Source organism: Chiloscyllium plagiosum, unplaced genomic scaffold, assembly GCF_037043375.1.
Source record: "Chiloscyllium plagiosum isolate Xiang-an unplaced genomic scaffold, Cpla_swu_hap1 HiC_scaffold_13, whole genome shotgun sequence".
Lineage (NCBI taxonomy): Eukaryota > Metazoa > Chordata > Chondrichthyes > Orectolobiformes > Hemiscylliidae > Chiloscyllium > Chiloscyllium plagiosum.
In genome coordinates this window covers 70,503,926-70,521,833 of record NW_028270151.1, presented here as the reverse complement: position 1 = coordinate 70,521,833, position 17,908 = coordinate 70,503,926, and the positions used below count along the sequence as shown (strand labels likewise).

Sequence of the window (17,908 nt, the reverse complement as noted above, 5' to 3'; positions counted from 1 at the left end):
TTTTAGTGGCATCATATGGACATTCACTCAGTCCACCACTGATAGACATGGGCAACAATGTGTACTATGAACACAATGTTCTTCAAAAATTCACGAAGACTCCTTAGACATCACCATCTAAATCAACAACCACATCCATTTAGAAGGACAAGGGTAGCAGATACATAGGGGCATCACCTCCTGCAGGTTCTCCTCCAAGCCATTCACCATCCTGACTTGGAAATATATCATAGAATCCCCAAAAGGTGGAAGCAGGCTATTCAGCCCATCAAGTCACACCAAACCTCTGAAGAGCATCCCACCCAGAATCATCACCCTCCACTCTATAGGTGTAAACATACATTTCCTTTGGCTAATTCACCTAACCTGCACATCCTGGACACAGTGGGCAATTCAGCATAGCAAATCCACTTAACCTGCACATCTTTGAACACACCACCGTTCCTTCACTGTCACTAGGTCAGAATCCTGGAATTCCCTCCCGAAGGACAGTGTGGGTCCACCGACAGTACATGGACTGCAGCGGATCAAAAGCTCATCAGCTCATCACCATCAGCTTCTCAAGTGCAACTAGGGACCGGTAATAAATGGTCACCTACAGGCATCGCATGAATTAATTTTGAAAAAGGAAGCAGCCATGAACAGACGGTCTCAATCTCAGCCCTGAGTTGCTGCCTTGCTATCTCTACTGACAAAAGGTGGAGGAAGAGGACATGGGGTGGGGTAGTGGAGGGTGGAGGGAGTCAGGAGACGATTGGGTGATGGGCATGAGGCCGGCAGGTTATCTTTGCTGACTGATCCGATCCTGGAGGAGTGTACAACCGTGACAGGGGAAAAAGAAGCCGACGGGGTTTGTTCACCGGCAGCTGGATCCGATTCTGGCTGAACCGAAGGCAGCAGCTCGCCCAGAGATTGTTCTGCGGTGGATTTTCGTAAAAATAAAAAAGAAAAGAAACTGGGAACTACTTAAATAACCCTTCCCAAAGGCAAATATTAGTTAGCGGGATACCTTGCCGGTGGGGGAAGATCAGAGTGACATTTGTAGTGAGTAAAAGAGGGTGTCTATGAGCTGGCTGTGGGAGGCAGTGTGGACAGTGCTTGCTGCAGCCAACTGGGGTTCTGCCAAGACTCGGTGCTGGCTGGTCTTGTCCAGTTGGATCCCGGGAATCAGAGGGATCTGGTTGTAAATATGTGGAATGGACCTTGCTATATTCCAGGAGATCACCTGTGGGCTGGTGAATGGGTTGACTGAGGCTGGAGTGCGCATGCACCCAGCCCCCCCCCCCCCCCACCTCTGTTTTGCCCCCCTTCCTGCAGTAGTCCTTGCTGCTGGGTTGGCTTTCTGTTCCCGCCTGGAGCTGAACGAGAGACACACAGAGAGGGAGAGAGACAGAGACAGAGAAGATCGAGCTGTTGCCTTCTCCTCAGGTAAATCTGCAAACAAAAACAACCCCCCCCCCCCCCATCCACTCACTTTCCTTCCCGTCCTGGGGAGAGAGGGGAGTGGGGTGGAGATCTGGGCTCTCCCTTGTTCTGGGGGGTAGGGGGGAAGGATTGGCTCGATCCGGGAGCGGTTGGAGCGAAGCTGCCGCTGTATCCGGGCGGGGAAGCTTTGAGCATCATTTTGCAAGTGCTCAGTGCCACAGGGAGGGAGGGAGGGTGAGGGGAGCAGGTTCTGATTCCGTGCCCCCACAGATAAAGACCAAACCCAGCGTGGCCCCTCTCTATCCTTGCATAGGGGAGTGGGGTGGGAGATGGGGGTAGGGGATGTAAACATTTGTTGACAAAAACGGGGTTGGTGTGGGCAGTTGTCTGTGTTTGTTGTGTACGGTTTAGTCTGTGCTGTGTTTGTTGGGCTCACCATTTTAAGCGCGCAGTCTTGCTCTGCGCGGCCATTCTCCCCCTCCCAGTACTGTTCAAACCCAGGGCTGGCTCCATTCTTGTTATGCCCATTGTGAGATAGTTCAGGGAAACGCTAAGGTGTGGGTCACCAAACCCACAGACACACACACACACACAGACACACTGAGGGATGGTGACGGAGTGAATGACAGGTGAGGGTGAAGAGGACATTCAAGGTCGTCTTTGCAGCACCTTGAGCCCGGGCTGACTGGGCAGTGTCACTGGGGTTGGCTTCATTTGCGATGGCCGTGTCCGTCTGGAGCACTGAAGATGTCAGTGTGCTCGCCAGAGAAGCCAGCTCCGCTGCTTCCTCCTCAGGCTGCACATTTAAAGGTGGATTTGTTTAAAGTTGATAATTGAAATGCATGGCACTCGGTGTAAATAAAAATCTCAACTGGCACTAATTTTCAACAGTGCTGTAGCTAGTTCTTTAACCGCCTCTTTATAAAAATGGGGTTGACCGAGTGCATATTCCGGCTGCTTTCCTGCTACAGTACCTTTTCCGTGCTCACATCGAAAGGATCCCAAAAGCGAGCAGAGAGAAATTTCTCATGTTTTTTTTTGGGGGGGGGGGGGGGGGGAAGCAGCTCTCTGTACATATGAATGTGCTACTGACATATCGGATGAAAATAATCAGTGCTTCGGAAAGACGTTGTTGTTTTAAGATTGTTATCCCGAGTGATTGCTTTCCATTCCGCTCCATTGCGTGGTGTCATCTTCTCTCTCGCCCACTTTTATTGATGTGCTGGCCACTGCCGCTTCGAGCTGCAGCCGAGAGATCTACAACCCCCCCCCCCCCCCCCCACACACACACACGTTCTTGCCCGCTTTGACATCCACCCCCTGTTAGAGAGAGAGAGAGAGAGGTGAGGAAGGCTGGGGAAAGCTGATGTGTGACCCTTGGTCCTTGCAACAACCCGAATGCAAGCTCAACCCGGGTCCCGGTAGAAAAACAGAAAATGATGAAAGACTTGGGAACTGTGGAGACAGGTTGGTGGGGAGAGCTGATCTGGTGACTTATTATCTCTCTCTCTCCACAGATGCTGCCCGACCCGCTCAGTCCGTTCAGCTTTTACATTTTATTTTTGCCATACTGCAACATTTATTTTAACTCTGTTGTCCCAGTTCAAGCATTCGAGAACGCACATGAGAATGTACCCTCCCCTGACAGCGAACCACCCTCCTCTGTGTCATGAATATGGAAGCACACCTTCTATAAGACCTAGGGCGTTAGTTATTTACTTAGTAAAGTGATAGTTCACGCCTTCAGATACAACTCTTGTCAGTGAAAAGACTGAATTGAAGCTACAATCGTTGAAATGTGCTGTATTCATTTAGTTTCGCGAAATATCTATCGTATTATCGATTAATCACCACCCTTTGATCAAACTGGCAGCTTGACTTTCCTCAATACTTTTAATCATACTCAGTTACACCAAGAAAAGGATTATGTACAGGATAAGAAGAATTCACCAAAAAATACTCCCACTGATTTGGGACATTCTTCAGCGATTAGACATCAAAACCGATGCGACTTAAACTGGGGGACCAAGATGTAATGATGCATACAGTGAAGGAGCCGAGAGCTGTGTCAGAGCAGACATGTCCCGTGACAGGCAACACCATCAAAATCTCCTCTAAACGATTGCACCGGGAATACTCTGACACTGCCTGGGTAACACTGGTCCCTGCAACAAGCAGCTCCCTGTTTGTAAAAGGGCAAGAAGACATTTCTCAGAGTGAATTTCCATTCACTTTTAGAGATTTTTAAAAAAATTAGATGCCGAGTTAATTTTTCCAGTGTCTCTGTTACCTGAGTCCAAATATTACTTGGCAGCCTGAACATAGTCAGAGGTCGTTCTGCGATGTTGAGAGGTCCCTCCTGTGTTAATTGGCGGAAATAAAACTCTTAAGGATAGACCCCACCTACAGAGCGGAATTCGTCCTTATGGGGTTCCCCCTTACATTTCTCATGGGATTTAATAACAGCAATGATACCGCTCATCCCGGGTAATTATGAACTGGTTTTGAACTAATCAGTCTCTGCAAGTTAATCTTGCAATATGTTTCAAAAACCTCTTATACATATACGTTCATACTTGGAAGAGAACGGAATTGGTCACCGTTGCTTTTTGCAACATTTAAATCTTAAATTGAATTTCAATTGAAAAAAGGTTACACCTTGGATTTCTGTTGACACAAGTTAATGAAGACGATGGAAATGACGAGGTTTGAAGACCCACTTGAATGACCCGTGAATGACACTCCCGTAAATCCTCCACGTCACATTTTATCCAGTTTCTGATTTTCTGATTTAACAGTAACTGGATGTAAGTGAATTATTGACTTTACAACACAAAAAAACTAAAAAATACATTTCAATACCACACATATTTGCAAGCACTCACCTCTAATTCTTAGGAAACAGTTGGCTTCATTTTTTAGGTAGGAGAGATCACCCTGTGAGTACTGAAATATACACAGTGAATGTTGAACCCACCTATTTCTTCACTGTTTGGAGCAGTATTTTACTGCCATTGGGGGTTGGCTATCTTAAGGCCGTCAGAAGAAATTTATTTTAAAAGTTTTCTGAATCATGGCTTTCTGTTATAGACTGACAGTAAGTGGTCTGATACATACAGTGAGTTAATGATGGCTTCTTTTGCAGGTATGTTAGCAATGGAAATAACATCCAAACATATTTCCTCTCACAGAATGTAGGAGAGTAAGCAAAGTTTTTTGCTCCCAGAGCTCTGGCCAAACAACTCCCAAAGATTTGCAGCGCCAGGCTTTTATTTTCAACAAGTTTTGATGACTAAGTAAACTTCATGATAAAAGACATTATTCATGTCCAACAGAGTGAATGAGGAAAACTCCATTGTTTCAGTAGTGGTCAGACTCTGCCAAATCTTTTGTTTCCAAAGCTATTAAAAAGTATATTCTGATCAAAGATCGAGAGATGCGTCCAATATTATTTGCATTTGACTAAAGCTTAAAATGATATCTCATCCCATGGAGTCCTCGTTACGTGACCTCTACTGCCTTCCTAATCCAGTACTTCAGAGTTCCCTATGGGCCCTCATCCCACGTAGGTGACTTCTACTGCCTTCTGAAGGTGCACAAAGCCAACACACCAGGGCGTCTCATCGTATCAGGCAGTGGGACCTATGTGAAAACCTCTCTGACTATATTGAACGCTTCTTGAAACCCATTGTACAGGGGGCCCCCAGCTTCTGTCACAACACTACAGGTTTCTTACAGAAACGCAGCACCAGTGGACCAGTCAAACTGGGAACATTCCTTGTCATAATAGACATTTCAGCACCCTACACCAGCATTCCCCACGATGATGGCATCATAGCAACAGCCTTAGTATTCAAACCAACAACTGCCAATCTCCGAGCACCAGCCTGCAACTTATCCTCTTTATCCTCGACCAGGTTTTCACCTTTGACAACCAGTTCTTCATCCAGACACACGGGGACAGCCATGGGGACCAAATTTGCACCCCATAATGCCAACATTTGCATGCTTAGGTTTGAAAAAGACTTCTTCTCTAGGCAGGACCTCCAACTAACACTATACACCAGTAGATTGATGAAATTTTCTTCCTGTGGACCCATGATCAGGAGTCACTCAACATGGACTACTCTTTAGCATCTGTCTCATTCTTAGACACATGCATTTCCATCAAGGATGGGCACCTCAGCACCTCTCTCTACCACAAACCCATGGATAACCTCATGATGCTACACTTCTCCGGCTTCAGATTAACACAGCCATCTCCTACGGGCAAGCCCTCCAAATAAACAGGATCTGTTCAGATGAGGAGGAACGTGACGGGCACTTGAAAGTACTCAACGATGCCCTCATAAGAACGGGATATGATGCTTAACTCATCGATCGCCAGTTCCAACGTGCTGCAGCGAGAAACCATAATGACCTCCTCAGGAGACAGACACGAGCTGCAACCAACAGGGTACCCATTATTGTCCAATACTTCTCAGGAGCTGAAAAACTAGGCATGTTCTTCACAGCCTGCAACACATTATTGATGAAGATGACCACCTTACCAAGACCTTCCCCATGCCTCCACTTCTTGTGTTTAAACAACCACCAAACCTCAAACAGATCATTGCTCGCAGCAAACTGCCCAGCTTTCACGACCACACCATACAACCCTGTCATGACAGATGCTGCAAGATGCGTCGGAGTGTCGACACGGATACCACCATTACACATGGGGGCACCACCCACCACATATGCTGCAGGTACTCATGTGACTCGACCAACATTGTCTACCTCATATGCTGCAGGGAAGCATGCCCCGAGGCATGGTACATTGGCAAAACCGAGTAGAGGCTACAGCAACGGATGAATAGACACCGCACAACAATCACCAGCCAGGAGTGTCCCCTCCCAGTCGGGGAACACTTCAGTGGTCTGGGACATTCGACTTTGGACCTTTGGGTGACCATCCTCCAAGGCGGACTTCGGGACAGGCAACAACACAAAGTGGCCGAGCAGAGGCTGATAGCTAAGTTTGGTACCCATGGGGATGGCCTCAACCGGGACCTTGGGTTCATGTCACACTACAGGTGATCCCATTGCACTAAACACACACACACACACACACATGCATGCAACACGCAAGTTTGTGAGGTGAATTTGTACTTGCAGAATTACATTTTATTTTGCTCAAAAACTGCATGAATCCTGTAAGATTCTGTAAGTTCCTTTTTCAGAAATAGTATCAGTCTGAACATTGGGACACAGACTTTAACCTCAAACCTTCAATGCCTTATCTGAGCTGACATGGCACCTATTGTTAAAATTCACTTGAGAATGTAACTTTTAAAAATGTTCTGGGATTTATATATGAAAGAACTGTTACCAACATGATCATTCTAAAAGATGGGAGACTTAACAAACAATCCAGGTCTTTTTCAATATATCAGTTCAGTTACATCACACTGTAAACTTTTGCTATAAATTCTGTGTCTTACGATCTTATATTCCACAACTACCTGATGAAGGAGCAGCGCTCCGAAAGCTAGTGTTCCAAATAAACCTGTTGGACTATAACCTGGTGTGTGATTTTTAAACATGGTATTACAAGAATGAGCCAAAGGAGAAAAGAACAACGTTAAAACAAATCTGAAAACGTGACAATTTCTGCATTATCCACTGAGAACAGGAGTTTTCATATTTAGAGACTCCAACTCATATTGACACATTCTTTGCACCCCAATAATAGCATACTGCCTGTGCAAATATTGAAGGCAACAGGTCCAACTGACTCTTCTGCACAGCCAGTATAGTAGACAGAACAGAAAATAATTGCAACAGGTTGCCTTGAATTTTTAAAAATTTCATTTCAAATTTCCATTGTAACTTTTTACTTTACAGGAGCCTCGACCCTGGCCCTTGGCATGGCAGCTAAATTGTAACTGAGATCATTCTTGGTGGACAGCTTTCTTCAAGGTCAGGGGAGAGTGTCCTTGTTTTGCCGGTAACTGTAAAATCTGTGTTTGTTCATTACCCCATCGATGCTTAATGATTTTAACATGGGCTTCCCACCACAATAACTAAGTGATCCACTGTTTTATTGACAAAATAATGTTATTAATATTTCTATAATCCATCTAATGGATGATACCAAGTTAGACCAATCAGATATATTCTCCAGAACTCTGTTCCAGCAGAAGGAATACTTAACCATGCCCCCTGGAGCTTTTGGTTCAATAACAGTTAGTTATCCAACAGTTATCCCTGTTCTTTCAACTCAGGCTAATCTTGCATGTAAGGTAGAAGAGTCATTATAAAAGATAAACATTTCACTTCCATGGGAGACAGTAATTACTTATTCTAGTACTGATAGCTGGTGGAACACTCTTCTGGAAAGAAAAGTGGAGGATAGGAATAACAGATGACTCAGCGGTTGCAAAGGAGCTACTGTGGTTGTGTGAGAATGGTGCAAGATAGACAAGTGTGACATACGGATCTCCTGGTAGGAATAGTTCTAAGTAACAGCAGGATGGATCATTGACATGCTTTCTAGTTGTGTAGCTGACTTTTTTGCCTAACCATTAGATGTAGCATCTGACTGATCGTAATATCTTGAGTAGTTGTTATAAAAGCTAGCACTGAAAGTGTGTCAGGGGTAAAGTCCAGTTATTTATTATTATGTCCATCAGTGATATATCAACTTGACTCTTTGTCACCTCATTCCTTTGCTTGTTTTCTATTCTGAGTGATTAAAATAATTATACAGAATTAGCGGCCCAGAGATTAAGTAAACTTCATGTAATTTCCACCTTACCTCAGTTCCAACCTTCCAGCTCAGCACTATCCTCATGCCCTGTCCTACCTGCCAATCTCCCTTCCCACCTATCCCCCTTTGACCTATCACCCCCATCCCCACCCCCATTCACCTATTAGACTCTTTGCTATCTTCTCCCCAGCCTCACATACCCCATCTCCACCCCCCCATCTCTCCACCCTGGAGGCTTCCTGCCTCTATTCCTGATGAAGGGCTTTTGCCCGAAACGTCGATTTTTCTGCTCCTCAGATGCTGCCTGACCTGCTGTGCTTTTCCAGCACCACACTGATCTAAGCTTTGTGTAACAGTCTATAGTTGAAGGAATTGCTGTCTTAATACAGTCATGGAGAGAATATAGCTTGAATTAGTGCTTAATAACCAGTGACTTGCTAATATACGTGTCAGTTGGTGTGGTGCACAACACTGCTGTTAATTATAAAATGCAAATGCTGTTCAACTGGCACAGTAATGAGAAACAACATAAAGTTTTAACTTTTCTGTGAAATTTGCTGCAGGGAAGAGACTCTGCTCCAGAAAAATGGCATCTTCACCTATTAAACCAACATACCCCTCAAAGAAGAGAGTTAAAATCCACCCAAACACAGTGACTGTGAAATATACAGCACATTACCCACAGCCTGAAGAAGAGGGCTATGAAGACACATACCTAGATAGTGAAAATTATCTCGAAGATAACCCAAAGAAAAAACTCCTAGGTGATACTAAAAAACAAGGAAGAACATACTTTGGGACAATCGATGTCCGTCAGAGTTTGTCAGAAGAACAGAAAGATAAAGGGACAGGACAACAGACAGAAAGTGCGGTCTCTGAGCCAAGAATAACCTGGGTAGCTTTGTTTGGAGCTGCCTTGGCACATGGTTGTGTTGCTTTAATTACTCGTCTTGCTGCTGATCGGTCCAAAGTGCCATCGCTGGAACTTCTCTTCATTCGTTCAGTGCTGCAGATTTTTGCTGTTGTGGTTGTCTGCTATGGCAATGAGCATCCTCTGGGACCCAAAGGATACAGAATGGGTCTGTTTCTCTATGGAGTATGCAATGTCATTTCCATCACCTGCGCCTACACCTCCTTTGCAATTGTGCCCCCAAGCAATGGAACCATTATGTGGAGAGCCACTACCACAGTGTTCAGTGCCATTCTGGCTTTTCTACTCGTAGATGAATGCTTGGACTACACTGACATTGTCACTGTGGTGTGCAGTGTCTTTGGCCTTTGCCTAGTAATGATCCCCAATATTGTTGATGAAGATAATTCGTTCGTGGGCCTTTGGAAGGAAGCCTTTGGCTATACCATGACAGTAATGGCTGGGTTAACCACAGCTCTGGCCATGATCATTTACAGAGCTATCAAAGAAAAAGTTAGCATGTGGACTGCTCTTTTCACCTTTGGATGGACAGGTACAGTTTGGGGTGCATCCACAATGTTTATCTTACAAGAGCCTATTATACCATTGGATGGAGAAACCTGGGGGTATTTATTAGGGATCTGTATCTGTTCTACTGTGGCTTTCTTAGGTGTCTATTATGCATTAAATCGATTCCACCCAGCATTAGTTAGCACAGTCCAACACTTAGAGATCGTAGTGGCTATGATACTCCAGTTACTTGTCCTCCGTATGTTTCCAAGCATATACGACCTTATTGGTGGATCAATCATCATTTTTAGTGTCTTCGCACTGACCGCTTACAAGCTTTACTGGGTCAACCGTCATGGCAGACAGGATTACCTGGAGATAACAAATTCCCCCATCAAATGAATGTTAATAATGTCTTAAATAAGTAGAAGATTAAATGTCAGCAGGCAACTCTATAAATGTCAACTGTGCAACATTCTTTTGTATTGTGGTGTTGAAAGATGGTCAGTTGCTGTTATTTTTCTGAATGTTTTGTGGAATAAAATGTGCAGCAGACAACTCTGAAGTGTCTGTATTCATTAGTGAAAAATAATCCAATGTATATGCAAGGCTGATAGGATGATGATTGAAGTAATGTGTTATCCTTGCCTGGTACTGTGAAAGTTTTGCTTTGTGATTTGAAATGTTGACACAACATTGTGTGGTTAATTTTATTTTAGTACTTTAATATCGAGGTTTGGTGAAAGAGTAGCATTAGCTGAAAGCACGAAACACAACATTTCACATATTGTGTCTATTACAACCAGCCAAAGTAGCTTTCTTTCTAAATAATCTACTGATTTACTATCCTGATACAGTCATGGATTAAACATCTGTTTCATAATAATACCAGATTACTGAGAAATCTATTTCCTCATACCATTTGCTTATTTAATTTGGAATTAATATACTTATACAACATGCTTAGATCACAAATTTTCTTAACACAACAGTTATACTGCCATTTCTGCATGCATGGATACTTAGATAAGCTCTGCAAATAGAAGAGAGATTGGAACCATGATCTAGCTCCTCAACATTATATCAGAAAGAGTGTACACCTTGCTTGCTTTGTTCAGACTGCGACATAAATCCAGAATCATAGCATCTCTCAATCTGATAGTCCTATCAGATCTATGTGGACATAGTTCGTCATTAATATTTTTTTGCCAGATTTCATGATTTTTATTGTCCATTCCATTCCTCATTTCAGAGGTTTGCAGTGTGCATGAGCACATGTAGGTCTGTGTGTGCATCATCATACCAACATCAATGGTTCATGAATATCAAATGGCATGAATGGCTTACAGGGAACAAAGAAAAGTTGCACATGCGAATAGCAAAATCCTAACCTATATGACTTTAGAAGCCAAGAACAGGTGTGCAGAACATGATGTGGAACAATGGCTCAGGGTGGCACAACAGCATCTGAGCTAGAAATTGTCAAGTTGCACGCTAGAGGCTTGCTATATAACCTGGGCTATCACTGTTAGTGCAATACTGAGGGGTTGTTGCATTGACAGAGGCACCATCTTTTAGATGAGATGGTAAGTTGAGGCACACTGTGCCCAATCAAGTGGAAGTAAAAGATGATGCATGTTAGTCTTTGAATAAGAGCAGGAGAATTCTGCCAGTGTCCAGGCCAGCATTTATCTCTCAAGCAACATAAAAATTAGTGTGAAAGGAATGGAGGAAGCATAATTCTTGAGATGCATGCAGGAGGACATTTTTAGCCAGCATAGAGGAAGTCCAATAAGGAAGGGTGCAATTCTTAGTTTTCAACTATGACGCTGGGTGGTGGAAGGAGTGGCAATGAGAGAGCATTTTGGTGATGGTAATTCAGTTTTGCCACAACTGTGGAAAATTGACAAAAATAGAACAGGAATTAAGAGTTTTGAATTGGGGCAGGATAATGTTGCTGAACTGAGGTGTGATTAAGCAAAAGTGTTCTTGAATCAGCAACTCCAATGTAAATCAGTAGCAGAGCAGGAGGAAACATGCAAAGGAAATTCAAACAGTTGAAAGTAAACCTGTTCCACCAAAGAAAGAGGGTGGGATGGCCAAACTAGACAGCCATCTCCCCATCCTGGATGTCAAGGATCTTACAAGGTAAGATAAGGCAAAAAGGAAAGCTTATGTTCAACAACAAATACTCAAAACTATAGAAAGCCAAGAGCTGCATTGATAGTGGAGTGATGGAATTGGAAATAAAATCAAGAAGGCAAAAAGGGGGCAGGAAAGAAATATTTGAAAGCAATATTGAGGTGAACCCAATGACGTTTTATCAACACATTAGAATAAGTGGATAACTAAGGAAATTGCAGGGCATCACAAAAGATCAGAAGTATGGCATCTGTGAAGGCTGAAGATGTAGGCATTGTTATTAATGAATGTTTTACGACTCTCTTCACAAAAGGGGGAAATAATGCAGATATTTTTGTTAAGGAGGAGAGGTACTGGTTGTGATAAATATAGGGAGAGGCTAAGTAATAATGTGATTAGCATCCTTGCAATAGAGAAATCACTGGTGCTAAATGTAATGTACCCCAGACTATTCAAAGAAACCAGGGACAATATAGGAAGAGGTCTGATCATTATTTTCCAGTCTTCACTGGATACAGGTAAGGTAATGGAGGCTAAGAGGACTGCTGATGTTGTATGTTTGTTTAAAAGCAGAGCAAGAGATAAATCAAAGAACTATGTACAAGCCAGTCAGTCTAACCTCAACAGTGGGAAGAGTTTTGGAATAAATTCTAAGACACAGGTGAACTGACATTTAGAAAGACATCGGTTAATCAAAGATGGTCAACATAGATTTACTCAGCAAAGATCCCATGTGATTAAGTTGAGTGAAATGTTTGTTGAAGTAACAGGTGAGTCAATATGGCTATCGCAGTTGGTGTGGTCTATGTGGATTTTAATAGGGCCTTTGACAGTTCCCACAGGGGAGAATGATTAAAGCATGCCCGTGAGATCCAGAGCAATGTAAGAAGTTGGATACAAAATTGGCTCAGTGGCAGTAAACAAAGGGTAATTGTTGATGAATGTTTTTGCAACTGGAAGGCTGTTTCCAGTGGGGCTCCACAGGGCTCAGTGCTAAATCCCTTGCTTTTTGTGATCAACATTAATGATATGGGCATAAATGAGAATAGGTTGGGCTTGTACTCATTAAAGTTTAGAGGAATGAGAAATGTCCTTATTAAAACATGTGACAAAGCTGTTTCCCTTTGTGGAAGATTTTAGAATGAGAGGCCTTTTAAAACAGAGATGGAGCAAAATTTCTTCTCTCAAGGGATAGTGAATACGTGGAATACTTTACCACAGAGGGTTGGCAAGGCTGGTTTGTCAAATGTACTCGAGGCTGAGATCAATAGATTTTTAATCAGCAAGGGAGTCAAGGATTATGGGATAAGGCAGGAAAGAGGAGTTGAGGATCACAAATCAGCCATGATCTTATTTGGCTCAGGGGACCAAATGTCTTATTTCTGCACCTACATCTCGTGGGTCGCGAGTGTGGTGCTGATCCTGATGAAGGGCTTATGCCTGAAATGTCAATTTTCCTGCTCCTCGGAACTGCCTGACCTGCTGTGCTTTTCCAGCACCACACTCTCGACTCTGATCTCCAGCATCTGCAGTCCTCACTTTCATCTATGTCTTGTGGTCTTAGAAAAGGAGGGGCAATGACTGAGAAGTTTGCAGATGACTTGAAAATTCACTGTGTGGTTGTTAGTGAGGAGGATAGTGGTAGAGTGCAGGAATATATCAATGGACTGGTCAGGAGATCTGACAAGTGTCAAATAGTATTCAACATGAGAGATTTGTCAGGTGATGTATTTAGGAAGTTAAACATGGCAAAGGAAAACACAAAAACTGGGAGCATATTCAAAGGAGTAGAAGAAGTGAACAATCTTGGAATGAATGCACATGGATCCAGAAGGTTGTCTGGTAAGAGACATAAAGAATTATTTTTAGCAGAAGCTAGAATTGTATAAATCATTGACTAGACCACACCCTGAGTAGTGTATGCTGCTTTGGTCAGTTCAGCACAGAAAAGAATGGATTTACACCAGAAGTGATTTACAAAGATGTTGTCAGGACTAGGAAAAAGCAGCTATGTGGCTTGAAAGAGAAAAGACTGAGGGGAAATTTGATTGAGGTGTACAAAATTATGAGGGGCTTGGATAGAAGGCATGGAAAAGCCTCATTTACTTTAGTCAGTGACCAGGCGACATGGATTTAAAGTGACTGGTAGAAAGATGAGAAGGGGGCTAAGTTTTTTTAAAATGTTTAACTCAGAGAGTGGTAGGTGTCTTGTACACATTGCCTGCATATTCCAGCCTTGAATAATTTAAATGGCACTTCAATATTCAAGTACAGTACAGTAACCTGCAAAGCCAAGCATCAAATGCTGGAAAATAGGATTAGACTGGGTTTCTTACTTTTCTGCTGGTATAAACACAATTGGCCAAGTGGCCTCTGTTTGTGTGATAGACTTTCTATGATTTCAATGAATAAAATTTATTCTCTGGTTATTCAGCTCATTACCATGTTTTTGTGACCTTGCTGTGTGTAGTTTGACTGCTTTATTTCCTTGCTTTACAACAATTGTTGCAGTTCATGAGGACTTTGTTGGCTGTGAAGGACTCTGGGACATCCTGAGATAATCAAAGATGCTACCTAAATCCAAGTTCTTTCTTAGCACAAATTAACCCTTAGAGATCAGATTTGGACTTTCAATTCTTCCAAGTTGCAAATTTGTCCTTGACATCTACCCTCCCCATCCTGAAGTTATTGACTGATGGTAAAAGTGTAAACGCTGGCTATCCCAATATTTACTGTGGAGAAGGACATGGAAGCTAGGGAACTTGGGGAAATAAATAGTGATAGCTTGAAAAGAGTTCATATTACAGAAGAGGAGATGCTGGAGGTCTTAAAATGTATAAAGATGGATAAATCCCAGCGACCTGATTAGGTGTTCCCCAGAACTTTGTGGGGAGCTAAGGAAGTGATTATTGGACCCCTTGCTGAGATATTGGTATCATCAACAGTCATGAATGAGGTGCCAGAAGACTGGAGGATGGCTAATGTGGTGCCATTGTTGAAGAAAGGCTGTGAGGAAAAGCCAGGGAACGTGAGGCCAGCATACCTTACTTCAGTGGGCGATAAGTTATTAGAGGGGATTCTGAGGGACAGGATTTACCTGCATTTGGAAAGGCAGGGACTGATTAGGGATAGTCAGCATGGCAAATCATATCTCACTGACTTGATTAAGGTTTTTTTGAACAGGTGACAAAGAAGATTGATGAAGGCAGAATGGCAGATGTTGACTGTATGGACTTTAGCAAAGCGTTTCACAAGGCTTTGTTTGACATGGTAGACTGGTTAGTAAGGTTCAATTACATGGGATCATGGGGGAGCTGGCCAGTTGGATATAACATTGGCTTGTAATAGGAAGTAGAGGATGGTGGTAGAGGATTCCTTTTTGTACTGGAGGCTTGTAACTAGCAGTGTGCCACAAGGATCAGTGCTGGGACCACTGCTTTTTGTCATTTATATATATTATTATATAAATGATTTGAATGTGAATATAGGATATATGGTTAGTAAGTTTGTAGACGATACTAAAATAGGTGATGTAGTGGACAGTGAAGAAGATTACCTCAGAGTACAATGGGACGTTGATCAGATGGACCAATAGGGTAAGGAGTGGCAGATGGAGTATAAATTAGTAAATGTGAAGTGTTGCATTTTGGTAAGGCAAACCAGGGCAGGATTTAAACAATTAATGGTAGGGTCCTGGATAGTGTTGCTGAACAAAGAGACCTAGAGGTGCAGGTGCATAGTTTTTTGAAAGTGGAGTTGCAGGTATACAGGATGATTAAGAAGGCATTTGGCACACTTGCTTTCGTTGGTCAAATATTAAAGAAAGCAATTGAGACGTCATGTTGTGGCTGCACAGGATATTGGTGAGGCCACTTTTAGAATGTTGTGTATAATTCTGCTCACCTTTCTATGGAAAAGATATTGTTAAACTTGAGAGGATGCAGAAAATAATTACAAGAATGTTGCTGTGATTAGAGGGTTTGAGTAATAGGGAGAGGCTGAATAGGCTGGGGCCATCTTCCTTGGAGCGTCGAAGGCTGAGGGGTGACCTTATAGAGGTTTATATATGAGGAGCATGGATATGGTGAATAGCCAGTGTCTTCTCCCTAGAATGGGGGAGTCCAAAACTAGCGGACATAGGGGAATGATTTAAAAAGGACCTAAAAGGTAACTTTTTCACGCACATGTATGGAACAAGCTGCCAGAGGAAGTGGGGGAGGCAAGTACAATTACAACATTTAAAAGGTATTTTGATGGGTATATGAATAGATTCATAAAGTCATAGAGATGTACAACACAGGAACAGACTGTTCAGTCCAATTCGTCCATGTCAACTAGATATCCTAAATTAATCTAGTCCCATTTGGCCCAGATCACTCTAAGCCCTTCCTATTCACATACCATCCAGATACCAAGGTCCCTTTGTTTGACAACACTCCCTAGAACCTTACTATTAAGTGAAAAATGTCCTGTCCTGATTTGTCCTCTCAAAATGGAGCACCTCACATTTATCTAGATTAAACTCCAACTGCCACTCATTGGCCCATTTGATCATGGTCCTGTTATACTCTGAGGTAACTATCTTTGCTGTACACTATGCCACCAATTTTGATCTGCAATTTTACTAACCTTACCTACAATATATAGGAAGGGTTTAGAGGGATGTAGTCCAAATACTGGCAAATAGGACTAGGACAGATTGGGATGTCTGGTCGGCATGGATGAGTTGGACCAAAGGATTTGTTTCCATGCTGTATGACTTGGCTAGGCTGCTTTTGGAATATTACATGGAATTCTGATCTCCTTCCTTTCAGAATGATGTTGTGCGACTTGAAAGGTTTCAGAAAAGATTTACAAGGATGTAGCCAGGGTTGGAGAATTTGAGCTAAAGAGAGAGGCTGAACAGGCTGGGGTTGTTTTCCCTGGAGCGTCGGAGGTTGAGGGGTGACCTTATAGAGGTTTATAAAATCATGAGGGGCATGGATAGGATAAATAGACAAAGTCTTTTCCCTGGGGTCGGGGAGTCCAGAACTAGAGGGCATAGGTTTAGGGTGAGAGGGGAAAGGTTTAAAAGGGACCTAAGGGGCAACATTTTCACGCAGAGGTTTGTCACAGTATGGAATGAGCTGCCAGAGGAAGTGGTGGAGGCTGGTACAATTGCAGCATTTAAAAGGCATCTGGATGGGTATATGAATGGGAAGGGTTTTGAGGGATATGGGCCAAGTGCTGGCAAATGGGACTAGATTAGGTTAGGATAACTGGTCGGCATAGACGAGTTGGACCGAAGGGTCTGTTTCCATGCTGTACATCTCCATGACTCTATGATTCTAAGTATGAACCTCAAAAATAAATATCAGCAAGCAGTCTAAGCATATAGATAACAGAACTGAGCCTAAACTCTTGCTCCTCGGATGCTGTTTGACCTTCTGTGCTTTTCCAGGACCACACTCTCGCTCTGATCTCTAGCATCTGCAGTCTTCACTTTCTCCTCATTATTGTCTCAATTTCATACTATTACTTCTAACAATGGTTACTGGAAAGCAACAAGGAGCAAAGCTCCCCCTGTCCAACCCAAGTTACTGAGGATGTTTGTAATATTCGTATTTCTACCCAGCTGAGACCAACTCCGTCTGCAGAGCCAGAGTGATTGCATACTCATTGAGAGGGAAATTAGGAAACAATGTATGAATATGGAAATATGGTTATCACCTAATCTTCCATTAAGTAAGTTCCGTCATTTTCTTGTTTCTCCAATAAAATGAAGCTGCCGAATAATAAATCCCAACTATTTTAATTCCAAATAACATTAATTTAACAATAAAAATTAAACTATACCTAATTACATACCACATTACAATAACAATCCAAAACTGGTGACTCAGTATTCTGCCACTGGATTAGCTGTGCAGTTGATAGCATGTCATAAGAAAAGTACAAGCTTTTTATTCTCTCTCAAACCTTCCATTCAATATGATATTGGTTTCCAAAGTACTGCATATACTTCTATCAAATCATCAGATTGATTTTGTTTGCGGTAAAGCCATACTTTATTATGTTGCTTCATTTAAATTATTGGATAACTCAGTTCTTTTCAATGTAAAATAACACTTGAATTATTGTAAGTAGACCATGTTAAGACAATGAACATCGCTTTTCTCATTATTAGACCA

At 42.7% G+C, this 17,908-nt stretch overlaps 1 protein-coding gene across 6 annotated transcripts; it reads left to right on the top strand.

The window, feature by feature from the left end:
* Window positions 1–633: 633 nt before the first annotated feature.
* Window positions 634–10,154, top strand: LOC122556309 (solute carrier family 35 member G2-like). 6 transcript variants are annotated; one of them, XM_087993737.1, is made up of 4 exons: window positions 1,299–1,428; window positions 2,943–6,500; window positions 7,312–7,386; window positions 8,740–10,154. In XM_087993737.1, the coding sequence occupies exon 4, from the start codon at window positions 8,763–8,765 to the stop codon at window positions 9,996–9,998; it is 1,236 nt and encodes a 411-aa protein (XP_087849863.1). In that variant the 5' UTR covers window positions 1,299–1,428; window positions 2,943–6,500; window positions 7,312–7,386; window positions 8,740–8,762; the 3' UTR covers window positions 9,999–10,154. The 6 variants fall into 6 exon arrangements, with proteins under 6 accessions (XP_087849861.1, XP_087849863.1, XP_087849865.1 ...); XM_087993739.1 differs by having other exon boundaries at window positions 7,312–7,414; XM_087993736.1 differs by lacking the exon at window positions 7,312–7,386.
* The last annotated feature ends 7,754 nt before the right edge of the window (window positions 10,155–17,908 follow it).

Coding starts and splice junctions, on each gene's coding strand:
- LOC122556309 (XM_087993735.1), top strand. CDS start 1,197: ATGGACCTTGCTATATTCCAGGAGATCACCTGTGGGCTGGTGAATGGG. Junction 1,429..8,739: donor AGCTGTTGCCTTCTCCTCAG/GTAAATCTGCAA, acceptor AATTTGCTGCAG/GGAAGAGACTCTGCTCCAGA.